The sequence below is a fragment of the Pseudorasbora parva genome, chromosome 22 (genome assembly GCF_024679245.1).
Source record: "Pseudorasbora parva isolate DD20220531a chromosome 22, ASM2467924v1, whole genome shotgun sequence".
In the NCBI taxonomy this organism is placed as follows: domain Eukaryota; kingdom Metazoa; phylum Chordata; class Actinopteri; order Cypriniformes; family Gobionidae; genus Pseudorasbora; species Pseudorasbora parva.
The window spans coordinates 34,334,562-34,361,176 of NC_090193.1; the positions used below are offsets into that span (position 1 = coordinate 34,334,562).

At 37.8% G+C, this 26,615-nt stretch overlaps 1 protein-coding gene across 2 annotated transcripts; it reads left to right on the forward strand.

Moving 5' to 3' along the window:
- Positions 1–5,209: 5,209 nt before the first annotated feature.
- On the forward strand, positions 5,210–26,420 carry bicd2 (bicaudal D homolog 2 (Drosophila)). 2 transcript variants are annotated; one of them, XM_067432146.1, is made up of 9 exons: positions 5,211–5,705; positions 18,280–18,492; positions 19,466–19,618; positions 19,803–20,243; positions 20,371–20,700; positions 20,798–21,460; positions 21,581–21,732; positions 22,550–22,796; positions 24,857–26,420. In XM_067432146.1, the coding sequence occupies exons 1-9, from the start codon at positions 5,466–5,468 to the stop codon at positions 24,857–24,859; spliced, it is 2,442 nt and encodes an 813-aa protein (XP_067288247.1). In that variant the 5' UTR covers positions 5,211–5,465; the 3' UTR covers positions 24,860–26,420. The 2 variants fall into 2 exon arrangements, with proteins under 2 accessions (XP_067288246.1, XP_067288247.1); XM_067432145.1 differs by lacking the exon at positions 24,857–26,420 and having other exon boundaries at positions 5,210–5,705; positions 22,550–24,842.
- The last annotated feature ends 195 nt before the right edge of the window (positions 26,421–26,615 follow it).

Here is a 26,615-nt window from a genome sequence, read left to right on the forward strand (position 1 = left end):
TGCTAACATAAACCATGTTCCCATTCGCCATCCCAGTCTGCCTTCTAAAAAACAGCTTCCTTAGAAACGCTTTGAACAACTCATAGTTCATCATAATATCCATCATAAATATATAATTTTCCTGGTATATTGCTAAATGTACACAATTTTTCATATCAACAGAAAAATACACCGGGGTAAGCTGGCTAATCTTTATACTCCGCCTACTAGTTTGTGATGTCAGAAAAACCAGTGATTTCAAACCGTGTTAAGTCTTTAGTTAACTGCAGCTTTAAAGAGAAAATGCTCAGCAATGGTGTTGATTTATGAATTTGCACATGGTTTATCTTTAAGTCTCAAACACTATTAAATACTTGATTTTCACCACAAGGGGGCTTTAAGAACACATAAGCCTCTTGGGACATGTTGTCAACTTGTCACGCTCTTTGGGGTAAATTATGCCAATGGAAACCTGCTGTATATTCAAACAATTGAGAAGAATGGATTGCTTGCTATAAAAACTAAACTTTTATATTATGTACACAACACAACATTTATGTAGAGTAAAGGTGTAATGAACTGCTCTGAGCTCTGCTCTGGCAGGCAAACGGGTAATCCGGGAAACAGGCAAGAAATCCAACGAACCAAGAAACAGGGAAACCGCTCAAATGCAGTTGTGACACTAAACAAGACTTCGCAATGAATGCCAGAGTGAACATGATATAGGCAGAGGTAATGAGGTGATGAGACACAGGTGTAAACAGTGAGTGCTAATGAGTCCAGGCAAAGGATTATGGGTGATGTATATGATAGGATGACTTTCCGGGTTGGAGTGGGTATTGATCACAGCGCTCCAACTGGTGAATTGTGACAGTAGGCTTATTATTGTCCATTTAATAGATATTCAGAAAACAATAAATATACTTTTATATAAAGTAAAAAGGCATATTGTACATAATTTATGTAGAATGTACTGTATTGTAGGCTATTTAATAAGACATTTTAAAAAATGCTGCAATTTCCACCATCTACCAGCAGGAGCAAACTGCTTAAAAAGTACAGTATGTAACTTTTAGATCAAAATTAATCAATACATTATCAGTTCTTCTTCTAAATGTATTTTGTCTTACCCTGATTCACTAAACATATTATAAGTGTTTTTATATTTTAGACCAGGAAATCAAGTCTCATCATATCCATAAACAGAGAAAAGTTGCTCTGGCTAATTTGAAGCGTTTATGGTGTGGGAGTAGTAGGTTAGTTGTTGAAAAGAATGAGAAAGGTTGACATGGAGAATGTTAAATCTCAAAATCACCCGTAAAAATAAAAAAAATAAAGAAAATACGCACAACAGAGAAAAGTCTGCTGACAAAAACAATGTGACAGAGCTTGTAAAAGAACAAGAATCAACATTGGCTTGCCTTTTCGGAGATAGTGAAAACCGAGAGATTTCAAATGTTGTAAAAGCGAGGCAGAGATGGACGTTTTTATTACTCAACAGGAGAGGAAGGAGTTCATTGTAAATAATATTCTGAAGGATTATATTCATCCGCACAGTGACTGAGCTGAAACACAAACAAAACAATAATCTTCCGCAAAATACATGCAGTTTTGTTTTTAACCACTAGGTTAGAGGGACAAGAGTTGCATATTGTACCTTTAAAAACAAACATAAAGCAAAATGTAAAAGGTACCATAAATAATAAATCAATATAAAACATTGTTTTGGAGGCAGATATTGTAATCAGTACAAAACGTAGATGAATGCACAAATGTACACCTGCAACAGACATAGACAATAATCATATTTCTGGTATAAAAACACATGTATTAATGATAATAAAATTAAATCAAATAAAGGAGAAAGTTTTATTTTTTTCCTTTCTTACCTTTAGTGAACACTAATTTAATTTCAGTCATATTAATGCCATCTCTTCCTGTTTAAAAAGCAGGAACAAATCAAAATCTGTCTAAGGTGAACTTAAAAAAAGCTATTTTAATGGCACACATGATGAATCCCTGTATAATTCATATGAAAGGTCTAATACATAATTAAGAAAAAGTTCTCACCATAGAGCATTATATTTGCGTATTGCTCCTCTTAAAGCAAACACAGCGAGGCCTGAGCCACAAGACAGAGTATAAACTGAAAAAAATTAAGCATTTATAGATTATTGCATTATTGTAAATTACCATATTTATAAGGGGCACCATTTAGAAGATGTGCTTTGAAGAAATGCAGTGTGGGCACTACAAAGAAACCTTGTAATGTCTCTGTTAGGAAGATGTGCGGTTAACATACCATGATAAGACCTTAGATGGAGAATGGTCACAAAGAGAGCCATACAATAACCCCAGATGACATCTGTAGAAAAGAATACAGTTTTTATATTTATCAAATGGCCTGACTTTGTCTGATCTCATTAAAATTACCTTTCCAGTGGTAAGGTGGACCTTTGCATCTTTTGGTATGTTTTGGCAAACCTGTAAAAAAAGTTAAATCAAATGTTCAACATAGGTAAATGTTATTTTAATGGCTTTAATGGCCTCAATGTTTTTTTATTTAGGCCTACATTATACACCTTTGACATCTTTATACTTTCCACTCTGATTCATTTATAAGTTTTAATAATACATCTTACCAATGGTTACACCCACACATTCAAACACCACTGTGAAGAACACACCAAGAACTGACGGCACCACAATGGCTGAAAAAGATTAAAATTTTGATCAATTATTGACTCAATAGTCCTACATGTTGATTGATCAAGTATATCGAAGCACTTAAAAAAACCAAACACTTCTTCTGTCATTATAAACAGTTCAAACAAACCATTTGAAAGTGTGTTTTCTTCATGTGTAACACTTTGCGGATAAAATAAATATGCACGTATAAGGCCCCTTTCACTTTTATAGACACTTTCACTTTTTTAACATTTCTGCCAAAGATAAAGTAGTAGGAGACTAGTACACGGTTCCGAATTCAGCAAATAACAATAACGATAAAGATATAGTTCTAAAAATCTTTCTTGACATAAAAGAATAGCACAGAGAGAAATGTTATCGTTGGAATCATTTTCAGAACTACATTTCCCAGCTGATGAACGATTGAAAACAGTGACAGCCAATCAGAATAATTTTCGCTTAAAGAGCTTGAGCATTTAAAGGGGCAGATGACAGAACGGAACTGAAGACGCGGAACTAGTTCGTTAGTGAAGCTATCTTATTATAACGGGATTCGGTTAGGCCCTATATCATTTATTTGGCTAACACTTTAGAACAATGGTAATTATTTAACATTAGTTAATGTAGGCCCATTAACTTCCATGAACTAACCATGAGCAGTATATGTTTATGTATTAGGGTAAATTCAGGGTTGTTGGGACACATTTTTCAAGTGTCCCAATCAACCTGAATTCACCTAATCTTTGTTAACATTAGTTAATTTAAAATAAAGCTGTTCGTGGTTTGTTCATGTTAGTTAACATTAACTTGTTAACAAGATTTAAATAATGCATTAGTAAATGTTGAAATTAACATTAACAAAGATAAATAAATGCCTTATAAGTGCAGTTCATCAGTTCATACTCAGTTCATACATCGGTTCATATTAACTTATAACTAATGTTAACTAATGACCATTGTTCTAAAGTGTTACCGTTATTAATTGTGTTATTAAAATATGGTTATCTTAGGCTATATGTCCTTCATGGTGTGAATGGGCCTTTAATGCTGGAAACAAAAGAATTGCAAATAATAGTTTAAGTAAACTATATACTTCACTGAAGACAAAACAAGACAAAAATACTTCTTACAGTAGAATGGCCTGTACAGGAATAGTCCACAGCCCAGACCAAAGCAGATAGAGAAAAAATGGAAATATTTATCTGCAGGGAAAGTCAATAACAATAATAAATAATTATACAACTTTAATTTGGATTTAAAATAGGTCTGATCTTGCAAACTTACAGTGGTTGTAAACGTCCAAAGCACCCTAAAGACATAATTGTACAAACTGAGTCTATTGAATTATTCTTTCTTATAGGCCTATATAGTAAGAAAGAACAAAACAGGAGCTTACCATTACGATGATAGTTCACCTAAGAATAATTTATTAATTCTGCTTTTACTCATCGTTTCAAGTGTGATTTTATAGCAGGGACTATGACTTGGCATGAATATGAAGTATTTTCACTTTCAATTTGATGGGCAAAACCAGTTTTGAGGTTTGTATATCCTTTTGTCATAATGCTTTCTGTTCTGTCACATGCAATTGTTGTGGCAACATGAAAGAAAAACTGAATACATGAGGTATAATCTAAAAACACAATGACAGACAATAACAGTAGCCATTTCAGGGGCTGAGCATATTCAAACCTTCGGGAAAGCATGATATTAAGATGAATTAAAAATATATATTTAAACAAATTAATTAAACATTACCTATCTTTTTAACATAGGCCCAACTAAAGAAAAAAAAACTGTCAAACATTTCTAGATAATTTTCTAATTCGTAAAATAATTTAATTTATTTTAATTTAAGAAACAATGCGTTTTGTTTAGTATCACTTTTTTCTGATTTTAAGGACTTTTTTTCTCACAAAGTACACATAGATCATTATAAATATCTGTATTTATATTTAAGGAAAGAGGTCCCTGGTAAAAACTTAACTCGCTTTTATGGAAGATTGTTTCCGCCACAGAAAAAAATTGCACATTTTTATCTCTTAAAAAGAGTTTTCTCTTTTCCCCTCAGAATTGTGTAAAATAAACTCACAATTGTCAGTTATAAAGTCAGAATTGTGTAATATAAACTCACAATTCTGAGAAAAAAGTCTTTATAAATTGCAAGTTTATGTCTATCAATTCTGAGGGGGAAAAGTTAGGATTACGAGACATAGGCTAAGGTTATGAGTTTATATACCTCGTAATTGTCAGTAAAAAATGTCAACATTAAATTGTTTTGGGTGGCGGAAATACTCAAGAAATACTAGACATATGCTACACACAACCAAAAATATTCCCATCAGCAGATGGAAGCATTGAGCAACATTTTGGGTTGAGTTTGGCATTCAGTCAGTGAACCATCTGCTCGTTGCCTTCGTGTACAGAACACGAAGCGTTGTGGGTGTTGTAGTCAAACAGCTGCCCCAGTACGGCTCGTGCATGGGTGAATGGAACTACATTACCCATGAGACCACAGTGACAAAATCACTTCGTATTCCTGCTGGATGATCTCACAGCAAACTGAGTTCCCCTCCTAATCTCAGGAATGACATCAGAACCAGAGGAAATCATGGAGTTATACATTGAAACATGGGGAATAAGTGTATAAGATTGTATTTTAAACGCTACTTGAAGAATAGTGGATCTAATAAACTTCATGCACCTCAGATTGGGGGTCAACTTCATGGTTGAGAATGAGGAATTAACGGGCTCGGTCCGTTATCGCCTGTATTAGACTGTGCCGGGTGAAGGCAAACATGTCCGGGGATGAGGACGGGTGTCCCGAGGCGCAGCTGGTCACGGAGGCCGGGCCCAACTGGCTCCGCGCGGAGATCGAGCGCCTGACGCGGGAACTGAGCGAGACGAGCCGCGAGAAGATCCAGGCGGCGGAGTACGGGCTCGTGGTGCTGGAGGAAAACCAGCAGCTGAAACAACGCTTTGAAGATCTGGAGAGCGAATATGAGACCGTCAGACAAGAGCTGGATCAGCTCAAAGAGGTGAAATTAATTTGTAAAACAACCGATTAAAATGTTGATACTTTATTTTTTATTTAAAAGTAACGGTTTGTTGCGCGCGGTGGCGCACAAAAGGAAAGTGTATCAGTCTATGGTCTCCACCCATTGTTATATTGTCCACTCATTTATGTCCATTCATTGTTCTAAAAGTGTAGGCTACTTCACAAGATATATAAACAAAGTGCCATAAATAATAGGGCGTGTGCAGTAGGCTAAGAAATATCGATAAATATCGCTATCAAAAGATGATCGATATAATAGCCTTGGTGAAGATGTAGACATCATTTACTGATTTGTTTTTGTGTGTATTATGTAAAATAAGTGTTATTTTCATTATTTATGGGCAGTTGCCTCTATTTTAAATCAGAATTTTATAATTCAATTTGAGATAAATTTACCCTGTCCCTTTAAATGAAGTTTAATGTATAAATGACACTTGTCGTCAGAAATTATAGTTCGTTTAAAAATGACCGCAAAATTAACATTTTGAATTGATATAGGTTAGAATAGATTATACAAATGACATCAGCAGTCAAATGTGTAAACTCCACATCAAACTGTATTAAAATGATTGTGCATGCAGGTTTTAAATGAATTGAGTGACTAGATGGACAATTTGTAGGTGTGCTTTTATAAATTAATTTGGTAAAAATTCATTGTTGTTCATTTTCTTAATGTATATAATGTGTATGATGTTTTTGTGGAATAGTCAGTGATTAGGTTGTTTATAATTGTGTCGGAAAGGAAACATATTTAGTTAAATATTAGTTTTTATTAGAAAAAAAATCAACATTGGTACTGGCAGTATTTTTTTTTTACCTCATTTATAACTTCAGCGCATTATATCAGCAAGATAGCTTGTATTATTGGCATAAGTTGATAATAATAATGATAAACTTATTGGTAGACCTCAAGAAATGTCAGAAATGTTAATGGCACCACAAGTGATTTATATCAAAAAAATTGTTGCTATACATTAAGGGCTATATTTTTAATAAGATTACATTTGTTTTAGAATTTGAAGCAATCCTTTTTTATTTTCATCACTGTAACCTAAAAAAAGCCCAGAGGATATCCTGCCTGTTATCAATGAAAAAGCCGTATATTAGGCTCATGAATATTTGTAAAATCACTAAATACTTTATTTATTTTATACATTATTTATTTAAATCTAGTAAATAAACTAGTGTAAATAGATTAGTCATGTGATGTTAATCAGAGACCGATAATGAAACGATGATAAGAAGTGAGATGTTGATGTGAGACCGTCAGTTTTTTTTTTTAAGTGACCGAAACCTATGGGCTGTAGTTTGTATATGAATTGTTTTTGACCTGAATAGACTTATGTTTCTTTATTTTCAGTTCAGCTTTTGTATGCACAACTCTCTCTGTCTCCAGTCTCCCTCTCCTTTTCCCCTACAACTTCCTGTCAACAACACAAACATGCAGCAAAGCTCAGACATTAATCCTGATTGTTAGAATTATCGTTTATTTAGAGCTCGTCTCAGTTCTGTGTATACTTCCTTCTTCTGTAATCTTTTCTGCACAGCTCTAAGTAAAGGACTCAGTCCTCGTCATGTAGTAAGAAGATCTGAGAAGAAATCAGGCTAAAAAAAGCACCATAGGCTTGACTCATGTCCGCTGCCTAGACAGAACTCACACTAGGGGTGTCATCGAGGGGCTTCACCTGGAAGCTATTAAACTCTTTTTGTTCATAAATGCTTTCGCGTATCATTCCAAGCTACTAAAATACTTCAGTAGGTCAGTGCATGCAATCAGATTAGTTGTCTTGTCAGATTATCTTGCATGAGTCATTTTATTAACAAAAGCAATGCAAATTATACATTGTCAGTAAATTTACAGTACATTTTGTAATTTTAAGTGCATAAAATTGTTATAAATTGTATCTATGAAAATGTTTTCTCTGTTCAACATGCAGGTTTTAGGTTAACATTTGCATTTTTATAATTAAAAGAGTATTTATTTTTCCCTTCACTTATTTTTAAATGCACTTGTCTTGTATTAAATGCTGAGTGATCTCAGACCAGTGAAATACTGATAAATACTGATACTGTTAAACCATGGTCATGTTGACAGACACCTGGTATTAAGATGTGCTTTGGTCGATCGGATCACAAGTGGACTAAATAGAGTTAACTACTTGATTTGACCACATGAGCGTCAACACTATGAAAGCAATCCGGTCAAATGTGTATTCAACTACCTCTGGAAGTGGTCGGAAAGGGACAAGCTTAAAACATTTTAGACCCCGTTTTCACGTAGAATGTAAAAAAAAAACAAAAAAAAAGTCACAGCCTGAATATTTTTTTTGGGGGGGGGGGGGGGGGGGTGAAATGCTGTTTCATGCATACTGAGCTTTTTACACTGTTAAAGACTTGGATTCCCATCCTAAACATAGACAAAGTTTCAAAAACTAATGTTGGACGTTTGATGGAGTATTTCTGTGTCAAAAATACTCCGGTTTCTCACAAGTTTCGGAGAGTTTTTTCTGAGTGGGTCGTCTTGACGTTAATAGAGCGTAAGGTCCTTGTATGGGCCGTACGGGCTCTTCTCCCGGTAGGGTGCGCGCACACGTGACTAGAGCGAGAGAGGAAATGCACGCCCATAAACACTCGCTCAGCTGCAGATCCAGTCGTCCCTGAACACTTATGAGGCGCCGCGCTCCACTTTATTCCTATGGGTTACATCAAGCGACTTCAACGCTTCAGCACAGCATTCCGGGAAGGCAGTCACAGGACTTCACCAAATCATACCAAAGAAGTGTGTTTTTGACGGAGCGGTCCCAGCGATAAAGGTTCGGTCCTGCTTTGGAAGCAGCCGGTGAGTAAAACTGCTTCAAATGTCTGTGCTATTGGCTACCGTCGCGTGAGTAAACATCAGTAAACGACACGATCGCGTGCTTCGTCATTCAAATGCGCTAACGGTTACTCCATTGCTGTTCTATGTACAACGTTACACTAGTCTGACGTGCAAAACCGTTTTGCTTGCTACTGCTAAGATTTAGTCCCATACAATAGTCCATAAACCGAATCATGTCCTCATAAACTGCGAGTAAACACAAACAGGCCACTAAATACAGTACATACCACAGAGACGGACGTCCTGCTGTTACTGTTTCTCCTGTTCAATTTATTTCAGCCTCTGAATCTGATTCTGGATCATATATCTATTAGCTGAGATAGCCATGAGTTTCTCCACGCTTGAGGACGTCACCGCTTTGCGCGCTTGTCATTCTTTAGCTCGGCCCACACGATATGCCTCCAGGCGCTCGTTTTTTTCCGGAAAGACTCGGTACAGCCCATATTTCTTTTATAAATATAATAAAACTAAAGACTTTTCGGAGATATGAAGGATGCAATACTACTCTATAGGTACTCAAGATTGACATGAGATTGACTGAAACTGAGTGCCCCCCCCCCCCCCCCCCCCCTAAGTACAATCGACTTGGATGTTTTAATTATTTATACTTAGATTATGTTAAACTGACTTTAAAACATGAGTTGCATCTTGTATAACTAATAAAAAAAGTTTAAAATTACTTATTTTAATAAGTTAAAACAATGTAAAAACACATGTTGTCATAACGTAACATACATTTTTTACAGTGTACTAAGACCGACTGAAAATGAAAAACTGTGATTTTCTAGACCGATGTGGCTAGGAACTATACTCTCATTCCTGTGTAATAATCAGGGAACTTTGCTGCTGTACCATTGGTGCAGCGGCGCATTGATATTATGCAGCGCGTAATAAAAATCCTCAGGTTATATTAAAATGATCAGGGATTATTACGCAGGAATGCGATATGAGCATGCACTTGTAAATAGGAAAATGCTGGTGGTATTTTGTCACTTATTGAGCAGTAGGCTAGATGGAGATTTTATCTCAAGTTTTTGTGCTAAGCTAGGCTAGCGGTGGGTACGTCAGACAGAGTTATGGCACGCATGGAGATGAGAATGGGGAATACAGTGAATAGGCTTAAGTCCCAAAAAGTCAGCATGTTCCATTTAAGTGGCGCCAAATTAAATAACTAATCCGTTTTTTTACAACAGAAATAAATCGATCAAAACTTACATTAGCTTTTCTTCTAAAAATAAATAAAAAACAATTTCCCATTATCACTATAAAGCTATCTGTGTTGTGAAAAGCACTATATAAATGAAGGTGACTTGACATGACTTAGTGAGTGTTTTGAGAATGAGTTAATGTGTGTGTGTTGTAATTCAGACAGGTGAGAGCTCAGATCTGATATACTTGAATGGGATTAACTTGTCTCCTCTTTTCACCTCACCCTCCGTCTGATCCAGCATGTCTGAGCCTTGATCGCTACACCTATCTTTGGCCACATTCACACAGCAGCAGAATACGGTTGTCAGTACTGGATTTTAGTCCTTAATATGGTTACATTCACACACAGTTCTGTAATTTACAGGTGTGACAACCACAGTCTATAACCAAACTCACAAATGTAAAGTTTTAAACTTAAAACATTCTTGGAAAACTCAAAATAGTATTGTATCTCAACCGCAAAAAAATTGATAAACCATGAAAATAGCCCAATTTTGCATGTTTCACTGCATCATCACAAATACAACACACAATGACCCAATGTGCTTACAAAATCTTTTAATAATATTTAAATAAAGGTTGTCGATTCTCAAAAATGTTCATTGTATTAACTCAAATTTTTAATTTCAATGAACTCAAAATTTTACGGCAACCAGGTGACTTATTTTTTTACAGTGTACAATGTAACTATACACATCACAACATGTAAATAGGCGTTATTTTGTCACTTATTGCTCAGTAGGCTAGATGGAGTCATTTACCTCCAGTCTTTGTGCTAAGCTAGGCTAGCGGTGTGTGTCAGACAGAGTTATGGCACGCACATAGATGAGAGTGGACGTTTCTAACTCTGGGGGATACGGTTAATAAGCTAAAGTCCCATAAAGTTGGCATGTTCCTTTAAACAACACCATCCTCAAGTAAAGCAGAAACCCCCCAATGCATTCCGGACCCCATCCGCACGGCAACAGCCCGAGAACGCAAACCATGAAATAGTTTTGAAGCTATACCATCATTATCCACACGCAAAACCCAAAAAAGGCGCATCCGTAAAAGCGGCGACAGCATATACGCAAGCATTACTTGTTCAGCCCATAGGCAAGTGTGTTTGAATACGTATGCATATGTGTTTTATCTGTACAAAGGGGAAGGGACAGCACAAGACGAATTCTTGCCAAGATTACCATCTTATTATGATTAGCACATTATGCAAGATTACAATAAGAACTGTTTCTAGGTTAAGTCAGTATGAACAAAGACAGCTGGCAGGGAAGCAGATATTTTGATTTTTTAGCCAATAAAAACCTTTTCACCAGCTTTTTCATTATTAATAGCTTTAGTCTAGTAGTGTACATACACTCACCTAAAGGATTATAAGGAACCCCATACTAATACTGTGTTTGACCCCTTTTGCTTTCAGAACTGCCTTAATTCTATGTGGCATTGATTCAACAAGATGCTGAAAGCATTCTTTAGAAATGTTGGCCCATATTGATAGGATAGCATCTTGCAGTTGATGGAGATTTGTGGGACGCACATCCAGGGCACGAAGCTCCCGTTCCACCACATCCCAAAGATGCTCTATTGGGTTGAGATCTGGTGACTGTGAGGGCCATTTTAGTACAGTGAACTCATTGCCATGTTCAAGAAAACAATTTGAAATGATTTGAGCTTTGTGACATGGTGCATTATCCTGCTGGAAGTAGCCATCAGAGGATGGGTACATGGTGGTCATAAAGGGATGGACATGTTCAGAAACAATGCTCAGGTAGGCCGTGGCATTTAAACGATGCCCAGTTGGCACTAAGGAGCCTAAAGTGTGCCAAGAAAACATCCCCCACACCATTACACCACCACCACCAGCCTGCACAGTGGTAACAAGGCATGATGGATCCATGTTCTCATTCTGTTTACACCAAATTCTGACTCTGCCATCTGAATGTCTCAACAGAAATCGAGACTCATCAGACCAGGTAAAATTTTTCCAGTCTTCAACTGTCCAATTTTGGTGAGCTTGTGCAAATTGTAGCCTCTTTTTCCTATTTGTAGTGGAGATGAGTGGTATCCGGTGGGGTCTTGTGCTGTTGTAGCCCATCCGCCTCAAGGTTGTGTGTGTTGTGGCTTCACAAATGCTTTGCTGCATACCTCGGTTGTAACGAGTGGTTATTTCAGTCAAAGTTGCTCTTCTATCAGCTTGAATCAGTCGGCCCATTCTCCTTTGACCTCTAGCATCAACAAGGCATTTCCGTCCACAGGACTGCCGCATACTGGATGTTTTTCCCTTTTCACACCATTCTTTGTAAACCCTAGAAATGGTTGTGTGTGAAATCCCAGTAACTGAGCAGATTGTGAAATACTCAGACCGGCCTGTCTGGCACCAACAACCTTGCCACGCTCACAATTGCTTAAATCACCTTTCTTTCCCATTCTGACATTCAGTTTGGAGTTCAGGAGATTGGCTTGACCAGGACCACACCCCTAAATGCACTGAAACAACTGTCATGTGATTGTTTGATTAGATAATTGCACTATTGAAAAATTGAACAGGCGTTTCTAATAATTCTTTAGGTGAGTGTACACTACAGTTCCAATTTTTGGGATCGGTACGTTTTTTTTTTAAGGATCTCATACTCGCCAAGACTAATATTTATTTGATTAAAAATAGAATAAAAAAGTTATATTTCAAATACATTTTCTATTTGAATATATTGGAAAAATGTAATATTCTTGTGATGAAAGCTGAATTTTCAGCATCATTACTCCTGTCTTCACAGTGTCACATGATCCTTCAGAAATCATTCTATGATGATTTGCTGCTCAAAGAAACATTTCTTCTTCATATTATCATCAATGTTGACAGACATTTTAATACTATTTTTGTAGATGTTTTTTTTAGGATACTTGAATATAAAGTTCAAAAGAACAAAATTTATTTAAAATATACATTTTGTAACATGAATTAATTTACTGTCACTTATGTTCAGTTTAATGCAAAGTTCTTTTTTGTTCTTCACTTTGGCGTAACAGAAGTTTGAAAAAGTTGTTGTGTGCTTTTCTCTCAATAACAAAATAAAGGCAAAGAAAACAATGGTTAAGAAAGCATCTGATCATAGCGGTATGGAAGTTTTGCTATTTGGCACTTCAGTAAGGTCACATCACGTTTATTTATATAGCACTTTATACAATAGATTCCTTAAAAGCAAGCTTAACAGTATAAAACAAAAAACAAAAAATCAGTGTCTGTATCTTTTCAATTGCAACTTCATTTTTCTACTATAAAGCAGGTCTCCATTGTGTTCATGTTTTTACCGAGTGGCAACCTCCCCCAGTTTCTCCTGAAGCTAATACGAAAGTGTCTTAAACTGCTGTTCCACGACTGGCCACTAGGGAGAGGCTCCAGAAGGGAGCAGAATGTCATTGAGCCCCATGTTAAAATGCCCAACTTTACAATGCCCATGTTTACAGCCTGGTACAAATTGTGGTTTTGGTCTATATAGCTAATTTTGCCCTTCATGACAAGTATAAGTGACATCACGGACACTACTTCCATATTTGCGTCCAAACTCGAGGGACTGAACAGAAGATTTTAACCAAAGAAGATTTCCACGTCAAAGAAGGCGGAGCCTCAGAACACCCCTACCTATTACGTAATAGCCAAGGACCAATAGTGTTTCGAATGTGTTTACCAGCCAGAATGAACTTTTCCAGAAAGTTTGCATTGGTAAGCAGTTTCGAACTCCCAAAATGAATAGTTTTGGCCTGATTTTGTTCGAAATGACATCACACCAGTTCTTCAATTTCGTAGTATATCGGGGCCTTAATAATCACTGAAACAAATACCTATAACATCACAAATATATTGTTCATCTCTATTTCTAAGTGTTTCACTATTAGGATTATTTTCTCTATGCACCTAATTTGGACTAATTTAAAGGGACGGCGAGTTTTCGGCTACTCATCTCTATTTCTGAAAGTAAAAAGAAAGTGTAATGTTGATTTTGGTGGGCATTTTCTAGGCTTGTCAAATAAATAGTGGCAGTAGTATTTCCACAACTGCTCAGATTTCTGTTCAGGTTGTGTCCTAACCAGTATGAAATACTTTGTCAGCTGTGCAGTCCAGCAGAAAGGGTTTAAAGTGTGAAAGAAGGGTAACATTTTAGTCTCGTTCAATCAACAAGGGGGGATCAGACTAGAGTCTCCATCGGTGTGGTGGGTCCACAGCTGTGCAGGGGTGGGACTCTCTCACCATAGAGTTGATACAGCCTATCTGCAGGCTGCTGTGGTTTATAGGGTTTGTGACTATTTAAAGAAGCAGAATAGTAAATATTTGAGGTTTCTTAAGCCTAGCGATGGAAAAACAGCAGTTTTCTAGATGGAATGTTCCTTTTGATCAGGATTTGCACTTAAAGCTTTATCTGATTTGATGATGTGGAGTTCTAGAATCTAGAGCGTAAGGCACTTTTTAACCTGGTGATAAGGGCTAGTGATAATGTGTGTACAGAAACACATAGAGATGTAGTGTTAAGGACTATGACATAGGTTCGAATCCATCAGCTTGTAACACTTCCTAGTCTTTGCATTTGCCAAGTTATTACTTTTAGATGAACAAAAATTCTAATTACAAAGTATACATTTCTGCTGTTTTGTAAGTATTTTCTGTACAGCTGGTTGTAGACGGAGACTTCCAAGTGTTTTCTGCGCCAGTCTATTGCTGTATTACGTTATTTTTTACGGAAAATGAATCATAGCTGACTACAGTAAGTTGCATCAGGTCAAAATTGCATTGTTAAGAGAAAAAAAACACTGACAAGTTGCATTCATTCAATGTTTACAAACACTATTAACATGCATTTTAGTTTCCCTCACTCCACAAAAAATCCTTTACCCTTTATATTTAAAGGGTACTTAACACACACAGTTTCTGCCAATCTCATGTTAATCTTGAGTACCTATAGTGTAGTATTGCATCCTTCCTATCTCTGAAGAGTCTTTAGTTTGACTTTGATCATACCGTATTTATAAAAGAGTGACAAATCACCGATTCTTGATTCTTTCTGTAAACAGCAATACTTATGCCGGCGTGCAGTGGGCGGAGCTAAAGAGTCACGAGCACACACACCTATGACACACACAATACATCATGCCATAACTTTTATATTTTAGACATTATATGCACCTATTGCCAACAAAACATTGACATTTGACATTGACAAGACATTTGATGCAGTTTCACTCACCGCCTGCGGTTTCGACTTATGACCGGGGAATTAACACACACACACACTTGCAAAACTCTGTTGCTGCTCCGGGAAAACAAACTGCTTCCGCTGACCCCCCACCCCCCCACCCTAACTATATTCAGAATAGACGTGGCATTCATTATACAAAGTATTTTTAAAAACACAACCAAAATACTGGGTAATGCGCTATACAAAAAAAAACTTGGGCTTACGTACCTCTCTCAATTGAGCACATCCAAATGTCTGTGCTTTTCACATTTTGCATGCTTGACTTTTTTGCATTATATAAGTCGCAGCACGTTTCAGATGACTTATATTCACACTTATTTTAGTTAAACATTGCTAAACGGCACATAAAAGCTACACAAACCTTTGCATCAGATGCTTCTATTTGACTATGTGAAGCTAGTTCCTTTCGCCTCCCCATAGTTTCCTCTTTTCTGTAATTTGAGAAACATATTTGAAAAATGAAGACTTGCTCATGGAAACTTTTAGGAAGTAGGAGATATCTTTAATCTGCCCAGGCACTAATGGATTGTTCATCTGTTATATTTAATGCATTTGCCATTTAAGACAGATATGTAAGATGTGTAAACCTTAAATAGACTTTATTTTTAGATTGTCAAAACTATTTTCATGTGATATCAATCTCTGAAATCTGAGTGATTACTTGAGAGGAGTCAGATCAAAGTCAACTGAAATTACGTAATACTCTGCAAACCAAGCTTCTGTCAAACTACTCTAAAGGGAAAATAAGGCTTTTTTGGGGCAACATTCGTTTTCTCGAAAAGAGCAAGGCTTGTCTGGATTCTGAATCAGCTGTCGTTGACAAGCGTTTGTGTTGTTAGAGAAGATCAGTCATGATGTCAATTTATAGTCCAACCCAGAAGGATACTTCACCATGGATTCCCAATGTAATTTTAAATGGGCTTTTATATTACCAGTTTATATTTATAAATAAAATAAGATCTGTGGTTAACATCATTTAAAGTCTGCTCCTCTGTGTTGGTCCCCTTTTTGCTGCCAAAACAGCCCTGACCCATCGAGGCATGGACTCCACTAGACCCCTGAAGATGTGCTGTGATATCTGCCACCAAGATGTTAGCAGCAGACATTTAAGCAGATATGTATATATATAGTCCTGTAAGTTGCGAGGTGGGGCCTTCGCTCCCCACGTGCATCAATAAACCTTGGCCATGACCCGTGACCCTGTCGCCAGTTCACCACTGTTCCTTCCTTGGATCACTTTTGATAGATACTGGCCACTGTAGACTTGGAACACACCACAAGAGCTGCAGTTTCGCCATCAGAGTCAAAGTCAAAGATGAAAAGTAGGCGCTCGAATGCTAATTCTCTTCTAGGTTGTAGGACTACAAACTGAACAGCTGTGTTGGGGATTTGCTCACTGTAAGTCTGTGCAGGTGAGAAGTCTTGCAGCCTAACATCAAAGCTTGATCTTGCTGCTTAAGTCTCAATGCCAGCCTTATTTTACTAGAGCACTGACATGGATACATTTAATGGTGGCCTTTTCTTGGTACTGGTTATAGAGTACACTCTAAATGGACCTCTTGTAGGGTTTAAGCTGAGCAATACTGAGAATTTTAAGTAGATTCTCAGATATACTAGGGATTAGTTCATGCTATACAGAAATATTTTGTCGTCTTTGTTTAAAAAAGGATAAAATCACAAAAATAGATCGATATCAATAGTTTGGGAATAAAGAGAAGCAAACAGTAGAGGTCTGTAATAAGCAAGCATGGCCTTTATCCGCAGAATCTCTGTTCTGGAATCAGAATAAACTTCTAAAGAAATGTCTTGGCAGCCCAGAGTGACAGGTGGAGAGCTGCCAGATCTTAGCAGCAGCTGCTGTGGCAGGAGGAGGACTTAGTGCTGACACCATTTCCACGTCTCCTTCACTCACACACATTCTGATATTATTATGGGACAGTGTCGCTAATGGATGTTTCTTGAATTTACAGTCACATATATTTCCCATGGGTTGATTTGAATTGAAACTGGCATCTGCTTTTCTCTATGCCTTTATTTATTTGTACTACTTTATTGAACTCAGATGCCATTTATGTTTAATTTGTTTTGTTTTTCTCTTGTCACACATTCAGATCTCCAATTATAAGCCAATGTATATTATGTAAAAATAAAATTCTTTTTTTAAATAAAGAAATTAAAATTAAAATTGTGGCATAATTTGCAAAGCAACAAGTTTGTGCCTAATAATGCTTGGTATTAAACAATGTAAAATGAGAAAAATACTACTGAATAAAACTTTAATTGTGTGTATTCATGATGCATAACATGCTAGCTATGCCAAAAGAGCTGCCCATTTTATTCCATTTAGAAAAGATCCATCACAGAATGCTAGTATTAAAACATAATTTGACTCAAATGACACCACGTTCACGACTTTCATCAATTGGCAGGATTTTCCTGTGATGCATGTTGTAACATTGTTGAAAAGTTTGGGTTTCTTTTCTAAAAGTCCAGTCCACCAGCACTAATGGCGCTGTTAACATTTATGGCTTGTGGTGCCATGGTTGCGTGCGTGTGTGTGTGTGTGTGTGTGTGTGTGTGTGTGTGTGTGTGTGTGTGTGTGTGTGTGTGTGTGTGTGTGTGTGTGTGCGTGTGTGTGTGGCAACTCAGGCTGTAGCATGCCAATGACATCATTCAGACTGGCACACAGGTTTAGGAGAGAGAAAAAGAGATGGAGTGTTTGATAAAAAGAGCTCTTGGATAGAATTCAACTAGTTTTGTCTCTAGCCAGTTACATCATCACTTTACAGGAAATGCATCTTTGAGTCTTACAAAATGACCAACAAACATCAAACTAAACTGTCTGTGGGAATCCTGAGATTTGGCTTCCCTAAGATTTGGGTCAAAGCTGCAGAACGGATTTAAAAATGGTAACGTGTGTTAAGCAGAGCTGAGAGAACCACACTCGTATTTGAAGATGTGTGCTAAAGAATTCCAGCTGATAAATAAGGAAGATGTCTGTAAACCAATATAAACTACACATAAATCTTCCATCAACAGTCAAACATTGTATTGATTACATTTAGGACAATTAAGATTAATTTGAACCATTCATTTGAAGTCTCCTTTCCCTCATCCCAGCCTCCACCCTACAAAACAAGTCATTTGTTTGTAGCATAGCGTAAGACCATGATAGACATTATAATTCTAACTCCGATCTCTTCCTGATCATGTTCACACAGGCATATGGCCAGGTTCACTCCACCCATAAAAAGGTGGCGGCAGATGGGGAGAGCAGGGAGGAGTCCCTCATCCTAGAGTCGGCATCTAAAGAGGCGTACTATGAGCAGAGAGTGCAGGACCTGCAGACCGACCTGCGACAAACAAAAAACACTCTCACCAGCACCCAGGCGGAGAACGAACGTCTTGCCACCCTCAACCTCGAGCTGAGAGAGGTTTGTGCAGTAGAGGGTTTAAGTATTTTCTCCTTAAAGATTTATAAATGCTGTTCACATGATGAACTGAACCGCAAAGGTTTCATGGTTAAAGGGTTAGTTCACCTAAAAATGAAATTAATATCATTAATGACTCACCCTAATGTTATTCCACACCCGTAAGACCTCCGTTCATCTTCGGAACACAGTTTAAGATATTTTATATTTAGTCTGAGAGCGTATAAGTGTATGCACCTGTACTGTCCATGTCCAGAAAGGGAATAAAAACATCATCACAGTAGTCCATATGTGACATCAGTTCATTAGAATCTCTTGAAGCATCGAAAATACATTTTGGTCCAAAAAGACTTTATTCAGCATTGTCTTCTCTTCCGTGTTCCTCAAATAAAGATTCAAACGGTCATGAATCAGTGAATCGATCAATGATTCGGATCGCCAATGTCACGTGATTTAAGCAGTTTGGCATGTGATCCAAACTGCTGAAAACACGTGACATTGATCGATTCACTGATTCATGACCGTTTGAATCTTTATTTGAGGAACACGGAAGAGAAGACAATGCTGAATAAAGTCGTAGTTTTTGTTATTTTTGGACCATAATGTATTTTCGACGCTTCAAAAGTTTCTAATCAGCCAACTGATGTCACATATGGTCTACTTTGATGATGTTTTTATTAGCTTTCTGGACATGCACATAGTGTGCATTGACTGCATATGCTCTGGGACTAAAATTTATCTTAAACTGTGTTCCGAAGATGAACGGAGGTCTTACGGGTCTGGAATGACATTGGTCATTAATGACATAAATTGAATTTTGAGGTGAACTAACCCTTTAAATAGACTGATATTAAATTATGTAAGCTTATATCTGTCGTCACATAAATAAAACCCAGTGATTTGTGCTCCCAGTTATGCTTTATATGTGCATATAGATTCATTGATTTTTTTCATGAACATTTGTTCCAATCTTAAGAATAATGAGATTGTGGAGCTGCAGCGCAGTCGTCTGCGTGATGACATTCGAGAGTATAAGATCCGAGAGTCTCGTCTGCTGCAAGACTACACTGAACTGGAGGAGGAGAACATCAGCCTGCAGAAACAAGTCTCCACCCTTAAACAGGGTCAGGTTAGTAGTATTGAGTAGCCAATGCTTACGATTAATGATTGAAAGGTTGATGGTTCCAGTCCCACATGGAGCAAAACATGCAACATTACTGTTGAGGGACTGTGGATAAGAGTGTCTGCTGAACGATGACTACTACTTCCACATAGTTTGTTACAATTTTGTATATCTCTGACCTCTTCCAAAGGTGGAGTTTGAGGGACTTAAGCATGAGAATCGGCGTTTGGAAGAGGAAGTACAGTACCTAAACAGCCAGCTAGAGGATGCTGTTCGATTACGCGAAATAGCCGAGCGTCAGCTAACGGAGGCTCTAGAAACCGTAAAGACCGAGCGGGAGCAGAAAGCAGCGCTTCGAAAAGAATTGACTCATCACATGACCCTGGGAGACTCCCTCCTTGCCAGCTCATTGGACGGGCTTAAATTGAGTGCAGATGAACCTAATAACGACGATGCCATTCTGACATTAGAAAATGGATTTGCTAAAGTCAGTGAGGGTAACGATGAAGATAACAGATTGTCTTCACCCAAGAGAGGCGAAAACTTCCGTCCAGCACCAAGTCTGGTGGATGACTTGTTGACCGAGCTGAACATCTCTGAGATCCAGAAACTCAAGCAACAGCTCTTACAGGTATGGACATCTTTGTGTATACTGCTACAAATCCAATCTATTGATTTAACTTTTGACTGGTCATTGAAAGAGTCACCTTGTTTCCAACTGCTGAAAAGCATTTTCCCCCCTGTATTTCACTTCGCAGGTGGAGCGAGAAAAGGTAGCTCTTCTCACCACTTTACAGGACTCTCAGAAGCAGTTAGAGCATGCTAGAGGAGCATTAGCCGAACAGCAGGAAGCCATGACAAGACTTAGCGATGATTTGGGTGCAATGAGGAGACTGCAGGCAGGCAAGGAGCGTCAGTCGGCTCTGGACAGTGAGCGAGAGCGAGACAGTCGAGAGGACAATGATGTAGACTATTATGAGCTGGATATCAATGGGCCAGAGATACTTCGCTGCAAGTATGAGGTAGCCATAGCAGAGGCAGGTGAACTGAGGGAGGAGCTCAAGGGACTAAAATCAGAGCATGATGAGGTGAGTGGGACGAAGAAAAGTTGAGTTTTTAATATTATTCATGTTTCATTAATGGGTTGATTGTACATTGTATGGCTACATTTATGTATGATTCTAGATGAAGGCTGAGCATGAGGAGCTACGGACACGACTGGAGGGGCAGGTGCGTGACCTCAGTGTTCAGGTGTCTCATTTGGAGAGCAGCAGTCGTGCAGACCGTGATCAAGTCACTCGGTTGGAAAAGGAGCTAAAGGAAGTGAGTGCAGTCGCGGGCGAGACAGAGGGCAGTCTCAGCGTTGCCCAGGATGAACTTGTTGCCTTTAGTGAAGAGCTTGCAAACCTCTACCACCATGTCTGCATGTGCAACAATGAAACCCCGAATCGTGTCATGCTTGATTTCTACAAAGAGGGTAAAGGAAACAAGACTGAAGTTAAATATCGGCAGTCTACATTGACTCAAACCAGCGACAGCACAACCCAGGCACCCAGGTCCAACTCCACTACTGTTGACAGCTCAACTTCTGGGGCGACAGAACGTCCTGAACCAATGGACATCTACAACCTCGTAGCAATAATTCGGGATCAGATCTGCCACTTGCAGAAGGCAGTGGACCGTACCACAGAACTATCCAGGCAAAGAGTTGCTTCTCTAGAGTTAGCCGCGGTGGCTGATAAAGACCAAGCTGCTTGCATGGAGGAGATTTTGAAGCTCAAGTCCCTGCTGAGCACTAAGCGAGAACAGATTGCTACGCTGAGGACTGTGCTCAAGGCCAACAAACATGTAAGAATAAAAATATTAGCTTGGCATGAATCTATATGCCAGAATACTGAGCTTGTTGTTGTTGTCTTAGATCTTCTTAGTATATTTAGAGCTCTGAACTGTGATGTGGTCTCTCTTTAGACAGCCGAGGTTGCCCTGGCAAACTTGAAGAGCAAATATGAGACTGAAAAGGCCATGGTCACAGAAACCATGATGAAGCTGAGGAACGAGCTGAAGGCTCTTAAAGAAGATGCTGCCACTTTCTCCTCTCTCAGGGCAATGTTCGCCACCAGGTACAACTGAAAGTTGTTTCTCTTCCAGCCTTCTCTGTCTGGCTCACCCTAACCAAGTAACTCCACCATTATCACTGCTACTGTCCAGAAAACAGTAAGGTTACTTTTACACCTGGAATTAAGATGTGTTTTGGTTGATCGGATCACAAATAGACGAGGGAGACACATACCCGTTTACACCTGGTGTTTTATCCGTCTCTATTGTTCACTTTCAACCACTTCTGTCCTGATTTCTTTGAGGGGAGGGGAGGTCCCCCCCCCCAATCTTTCGATCTAATGGACAAAATAAGCTTATGCAATTTACATATGAATGTGCCTGGAGACAATGAAAAAACAGAGAGCAGCAGCTTTCGTTTCTGCTCTGATAGACGCAACACCACGCTTAACGCTGTGAGTGTGTGTTAGAATAAAGGAAGGGTGAGAGAACACTACACTTGGTATCTTTTTATTAGTTGTCTTCAAACCAAACTTGGGTCTCCAGCCGACAAAGTTTAAATCCTTCTGGCCAGCTCGCTTCCCATAATGTTTACGCATCATGTCAGTAGACGGTCTTTTGTGACTGTTTGAACACATTTGACCTCATGAGCGTTTACACTATGAAAGAAATCCGATCTTATGTGTTTTCGACTACTTCTGGAAGTGGTCGGAAGTGTACAAGCTAAAAAAAATGACCCCATTTACACCTGTATTTAGAGTCATCCACTTGACCGACCAAAACGCATCTTGATACCAGGGGTAAACATGACCTTTATTCAAGTCTAAGTCTGGTTTATTTCATCTCTCTTGCTCTATCCCTCATACACTTTTTCTTCTTTAGGTGTGACGAGTATGTCACACAACTGGACGACATGCAGAGGCAGCTGGCTGCAGCAGAAGATGAGAAGAAGACTCTGAACTCCCTCCTGCGTATGGCCATCCAGCAAAAACTGGCCCTCACTCAGCGACTGGAGGATCTGGAGTTTGACCACGAGCAATCCCGAAGAGGATCCGGCGCTGGGGCAGGCGGCCGTGGGAAGGCTCCACCTGGGCGGGGCAGAGGACCCTTGTCTTTTTCAAGCCCCCATGTAAGTCCTAGACTTCCCTGTAAGAACCGACCACAACCACACGGCCTCATTGGAAGTCCTGCGGTTTTCTGCAGTGAGAAATATAAAATTCTGTGTGACACTGGATCTGATTAACATCTGTGTGTAACTGTCACTCATCAGCATCCTCATACTAACACTCCTTTTATTGTATGTGTGCTTTGGACAAAACAACACTAACATGTTTGTGCTTACAGCTCTAATGTGTTGACTTATGTTCTGTAGATTGACCTGGAGAGAATAGATGTGTTGGCAATGCCATCACATATATAGGGTTATCACGATCTCTTGCCAGTTCACTGAAAAAAATGATTATTGTTCTTGGAGTTTTCCAAAAATGTCATAATAGGTGAACACTAATATTTAGGTACTGAATTGAGCCTTTTTTGCAACTTTTATTATCAATCAGTGCTGGTATGTACCTACTATTTTTGGCAAACTATGCCGTATATGACCAGAGCACATTTTAATGTACAATGCAAGGCATTCGTTCCATTTCCAGTTTATTTTTACAAGCTAATATTGTGTTGGAACAAGAATGGAGGAAACGGTTGAAGACAATCTACGTCCATATCTAAATTTGGCATTGCTGTTTGAACGTCTAACCCCAGTGTTTCTACTCAAACACAACCAGCACTGAGAATACTGGATGTCATTGAGTTAAACCCAGTTTCACAAAGCTAGTCTGTTAATCTCTCTCAGTGGGAATAAATCTGTGTAATCCCAACAGAGACGCACCTTACTGAGCCCGTTGGGAGCTTTGCAATCCAGGTTGTAACCCTAAAGGACATAAATAATGCTGCAGATTTTTTTTGCTAAAAATATTACAAAAAGGTCTTTTGTAAAGATAATGTATAGATTTCTTAAAGATGATGTCCGTGTTTGTGTGCACACAAAAAATGCATTAAAGGGATAGTTCACCAAAACATAAAAATTAGCCCATGATTTAGTCACCCTCAAGTCCCCTCATCCTGGTTGTATATTTCATTTTTCTGTCAGACGAATACAATCGGAGTTATGTTAAAAACTGTAGGACGCAGACGTAATGTAGTTCCGGTGATATACGCTGAAGCAAAACAAAACTTGTTTCTCGCGAGAACTAGCATATTCTCACTGGAGTGTCCTCCATCGTACACTGGAACGTCAAGTCTCTTGTGAATGCGCATATGACAGTTAGCAGAAATTAGAGATTACCGTTCGTAAAGTTTAAATATAGATCTTTTTCTTACACAAACGCATCGCTTCGCTTCAGAATACCTTTATTTTAACCCCCTGGAGCCGTGTGGAGCAGTTATATGATGGATATATGCACTTTTATGGACTTCAAAACAGAAACCGCCATTCACTGCCATTATAAAGCTTGGAAGAGCCAGGACATTTATTAATATAACTGTAATATAACACTGTATTCGTCTGAAAGAAGAATGTCATATACACCTAGGATGATTTGAGGGTGAGTAAATCATGGGGTAATTACATTTTTTTAGACTAACATTCTCCAAGATGAATTTAAGATGTTTGATGTCGTTTAATTTCTTTGCTAATGTTGTTCATACTATTTCATCTAGACATTCAGTCAGCATAACATACATTGTCCATGTTGTCTTGACTCTGAACCACTGTAGCATGCATGATCTGCTCTCAGTCTCAACACTTTCTATTAGTTTGCATGTTGTCTGTTGCATGTGAGTCCTCTGTTTCCTGCTGCCCATTGCATCAGGAAGAGCGAGTCTTCTGTTTTGCTGTGTACTAATGGGTCTAACTGGTCTCATTGTTGACGGTAACACTCACTTTGTCTACATCCATATGAACCTGACTTATTAGGATATTAATTATTTAAAAAGTTAGTACACTCAAAAATATATATAGTTTTGTCATTAATTACTGACCTTCATGTCATTCCAAACGGGTTTGGAATATTATGAGGGTGAGGGTAATTAATGGCAGAATTTTCATTTTTGGGTGAGCTAACCTTTTAAGTTACATTCGGATCATTAATGATATGATCATTCTGATGATTGTTTTGTTTCTCAATTTTGCAGTAATTTTATTAGCTCTGGCTGCAAATGGCTATTTCCCTCTTCCTTCACTCTACACTATACGTCCAGAATACACGCGCCTGGTTCAATTTTGGAAGCAAGAAATTTGTCCCTGGATGTGGCTGCAAGGAAACACAGGCTCACATGTAGAGCCGACCGGACTATGTAATCATTATTGTGTTACTGTGGTATTTTTTTTTCTGCTTGTTTTTTTGTTTTTTTATGTAACTGTGCACTTTTAGTGCATTAGTTATTATGTAAGAGATGCACATTTCAGTATACTTAGCACATTTTTGTTTTGTTTTATTCTTGCAAATTTTACGTATTTAACTGAAAAAAATAATAATAATATAAGAACTATTTGTTTGTTTATAGTATTTGAACGGCCAGGTTCTAAGCATATTCCAGGGAGGACAATTATGCTAAATAGGCCTATATATGTTCCTTGTTCTGTTCAATAGTCAAACATTCTAACTGAACATTACCTTGCTAGTCATTTAGTATAACTCCACTAAAAGAACAACGAATTGACTTGCTCCTGAAAAGTTTGGAGTCAATTTTCATAGTGGGTCACAAAAATGTTCAATTTAAGAAAAACAAAAAAATAACAAATTGATTCCAAATTGGAATACTTTCTACATTTTTTGCCAAATACTGCATTAAGTCAGCATTTTGTATTTTACAATGCGATACATTATTGTTTTAAGACATTAATGATCTGTTTTATATAACCCTCTCCTAAAACCTTCTGTGCCTTTTATTGGTTTTGTTTTCATGAACAATTCTAAGAGCCATAGTCTTCGGTTTTTCTGGCAGCCTCACTACAGATGTGAACATCTAATTTTGGACAGTAATTGAACACTCCTTTTGAAAGTCAACTCAGATTGCTTGTTTAGGAGATTTTAAATGGTTGTAAAGATTAGGTGTGTAAAAATCATACATTCCTTTGAGGAAGAATGATTTCTGATGGCGGTCATGATGGCTGTCTTGACATTGTTAGTCATCATTTTCCTACGTGTAACCTTGATAATGTTTTGTTTGTATTTCAGCAAGCAGAAAACTTTGCCTCAGAACATTTGTGCCATTTCAAATTTAAGACATAAGTTTTAAATTACCCTTTTTTCTTTTCTTCTTTTGACCACAAATTAAGTGCAATTTTGTGCTGTTTCTGGAGTGTATGCAATAGTTTTCTATTTGCTGAAAACCGCTTCATCCATGTCATAGCTTTATGTGACATTTTGTGTTTATTTTTACACATTCGTATGGAATGACCTCACATGTTTGTTCTTATTTATTCATAACGTATCGTTCAGTATTAATGACTAGGTTTATATGCATTTTAACTGGCACATGCGATGCCTCTCTTTGCATTTCTACTTGAAATCTTACAGGTACAGTGCAAGCTATCACCTGTTTTTTTAACAGTACTGATTTCAATGTTGTGCTATTTTTCTAAACATTTGAGCTTCTCTGTAGTTCATCATGAGGAACACATTATAGGCCCATGTCTGTCTTAACATTTCTCATTTGACAAAAAAGAGCAAAAAATAAACTAATGTAAAATATTGCATTTGTGTGTAACTGAATTTGTATATAGCCTACATGTAGATGTATATATTATCCTTTATACATTATTAATTTCATTTTTTAATATAAATTATGCGTTATACGTTGTAAATTGTTTATGAAAATCGATGTATCTTTCACTTTTTCAACTACTAATATTCAGTTGTTAATGGTTCATCTATAATACCAATTATGG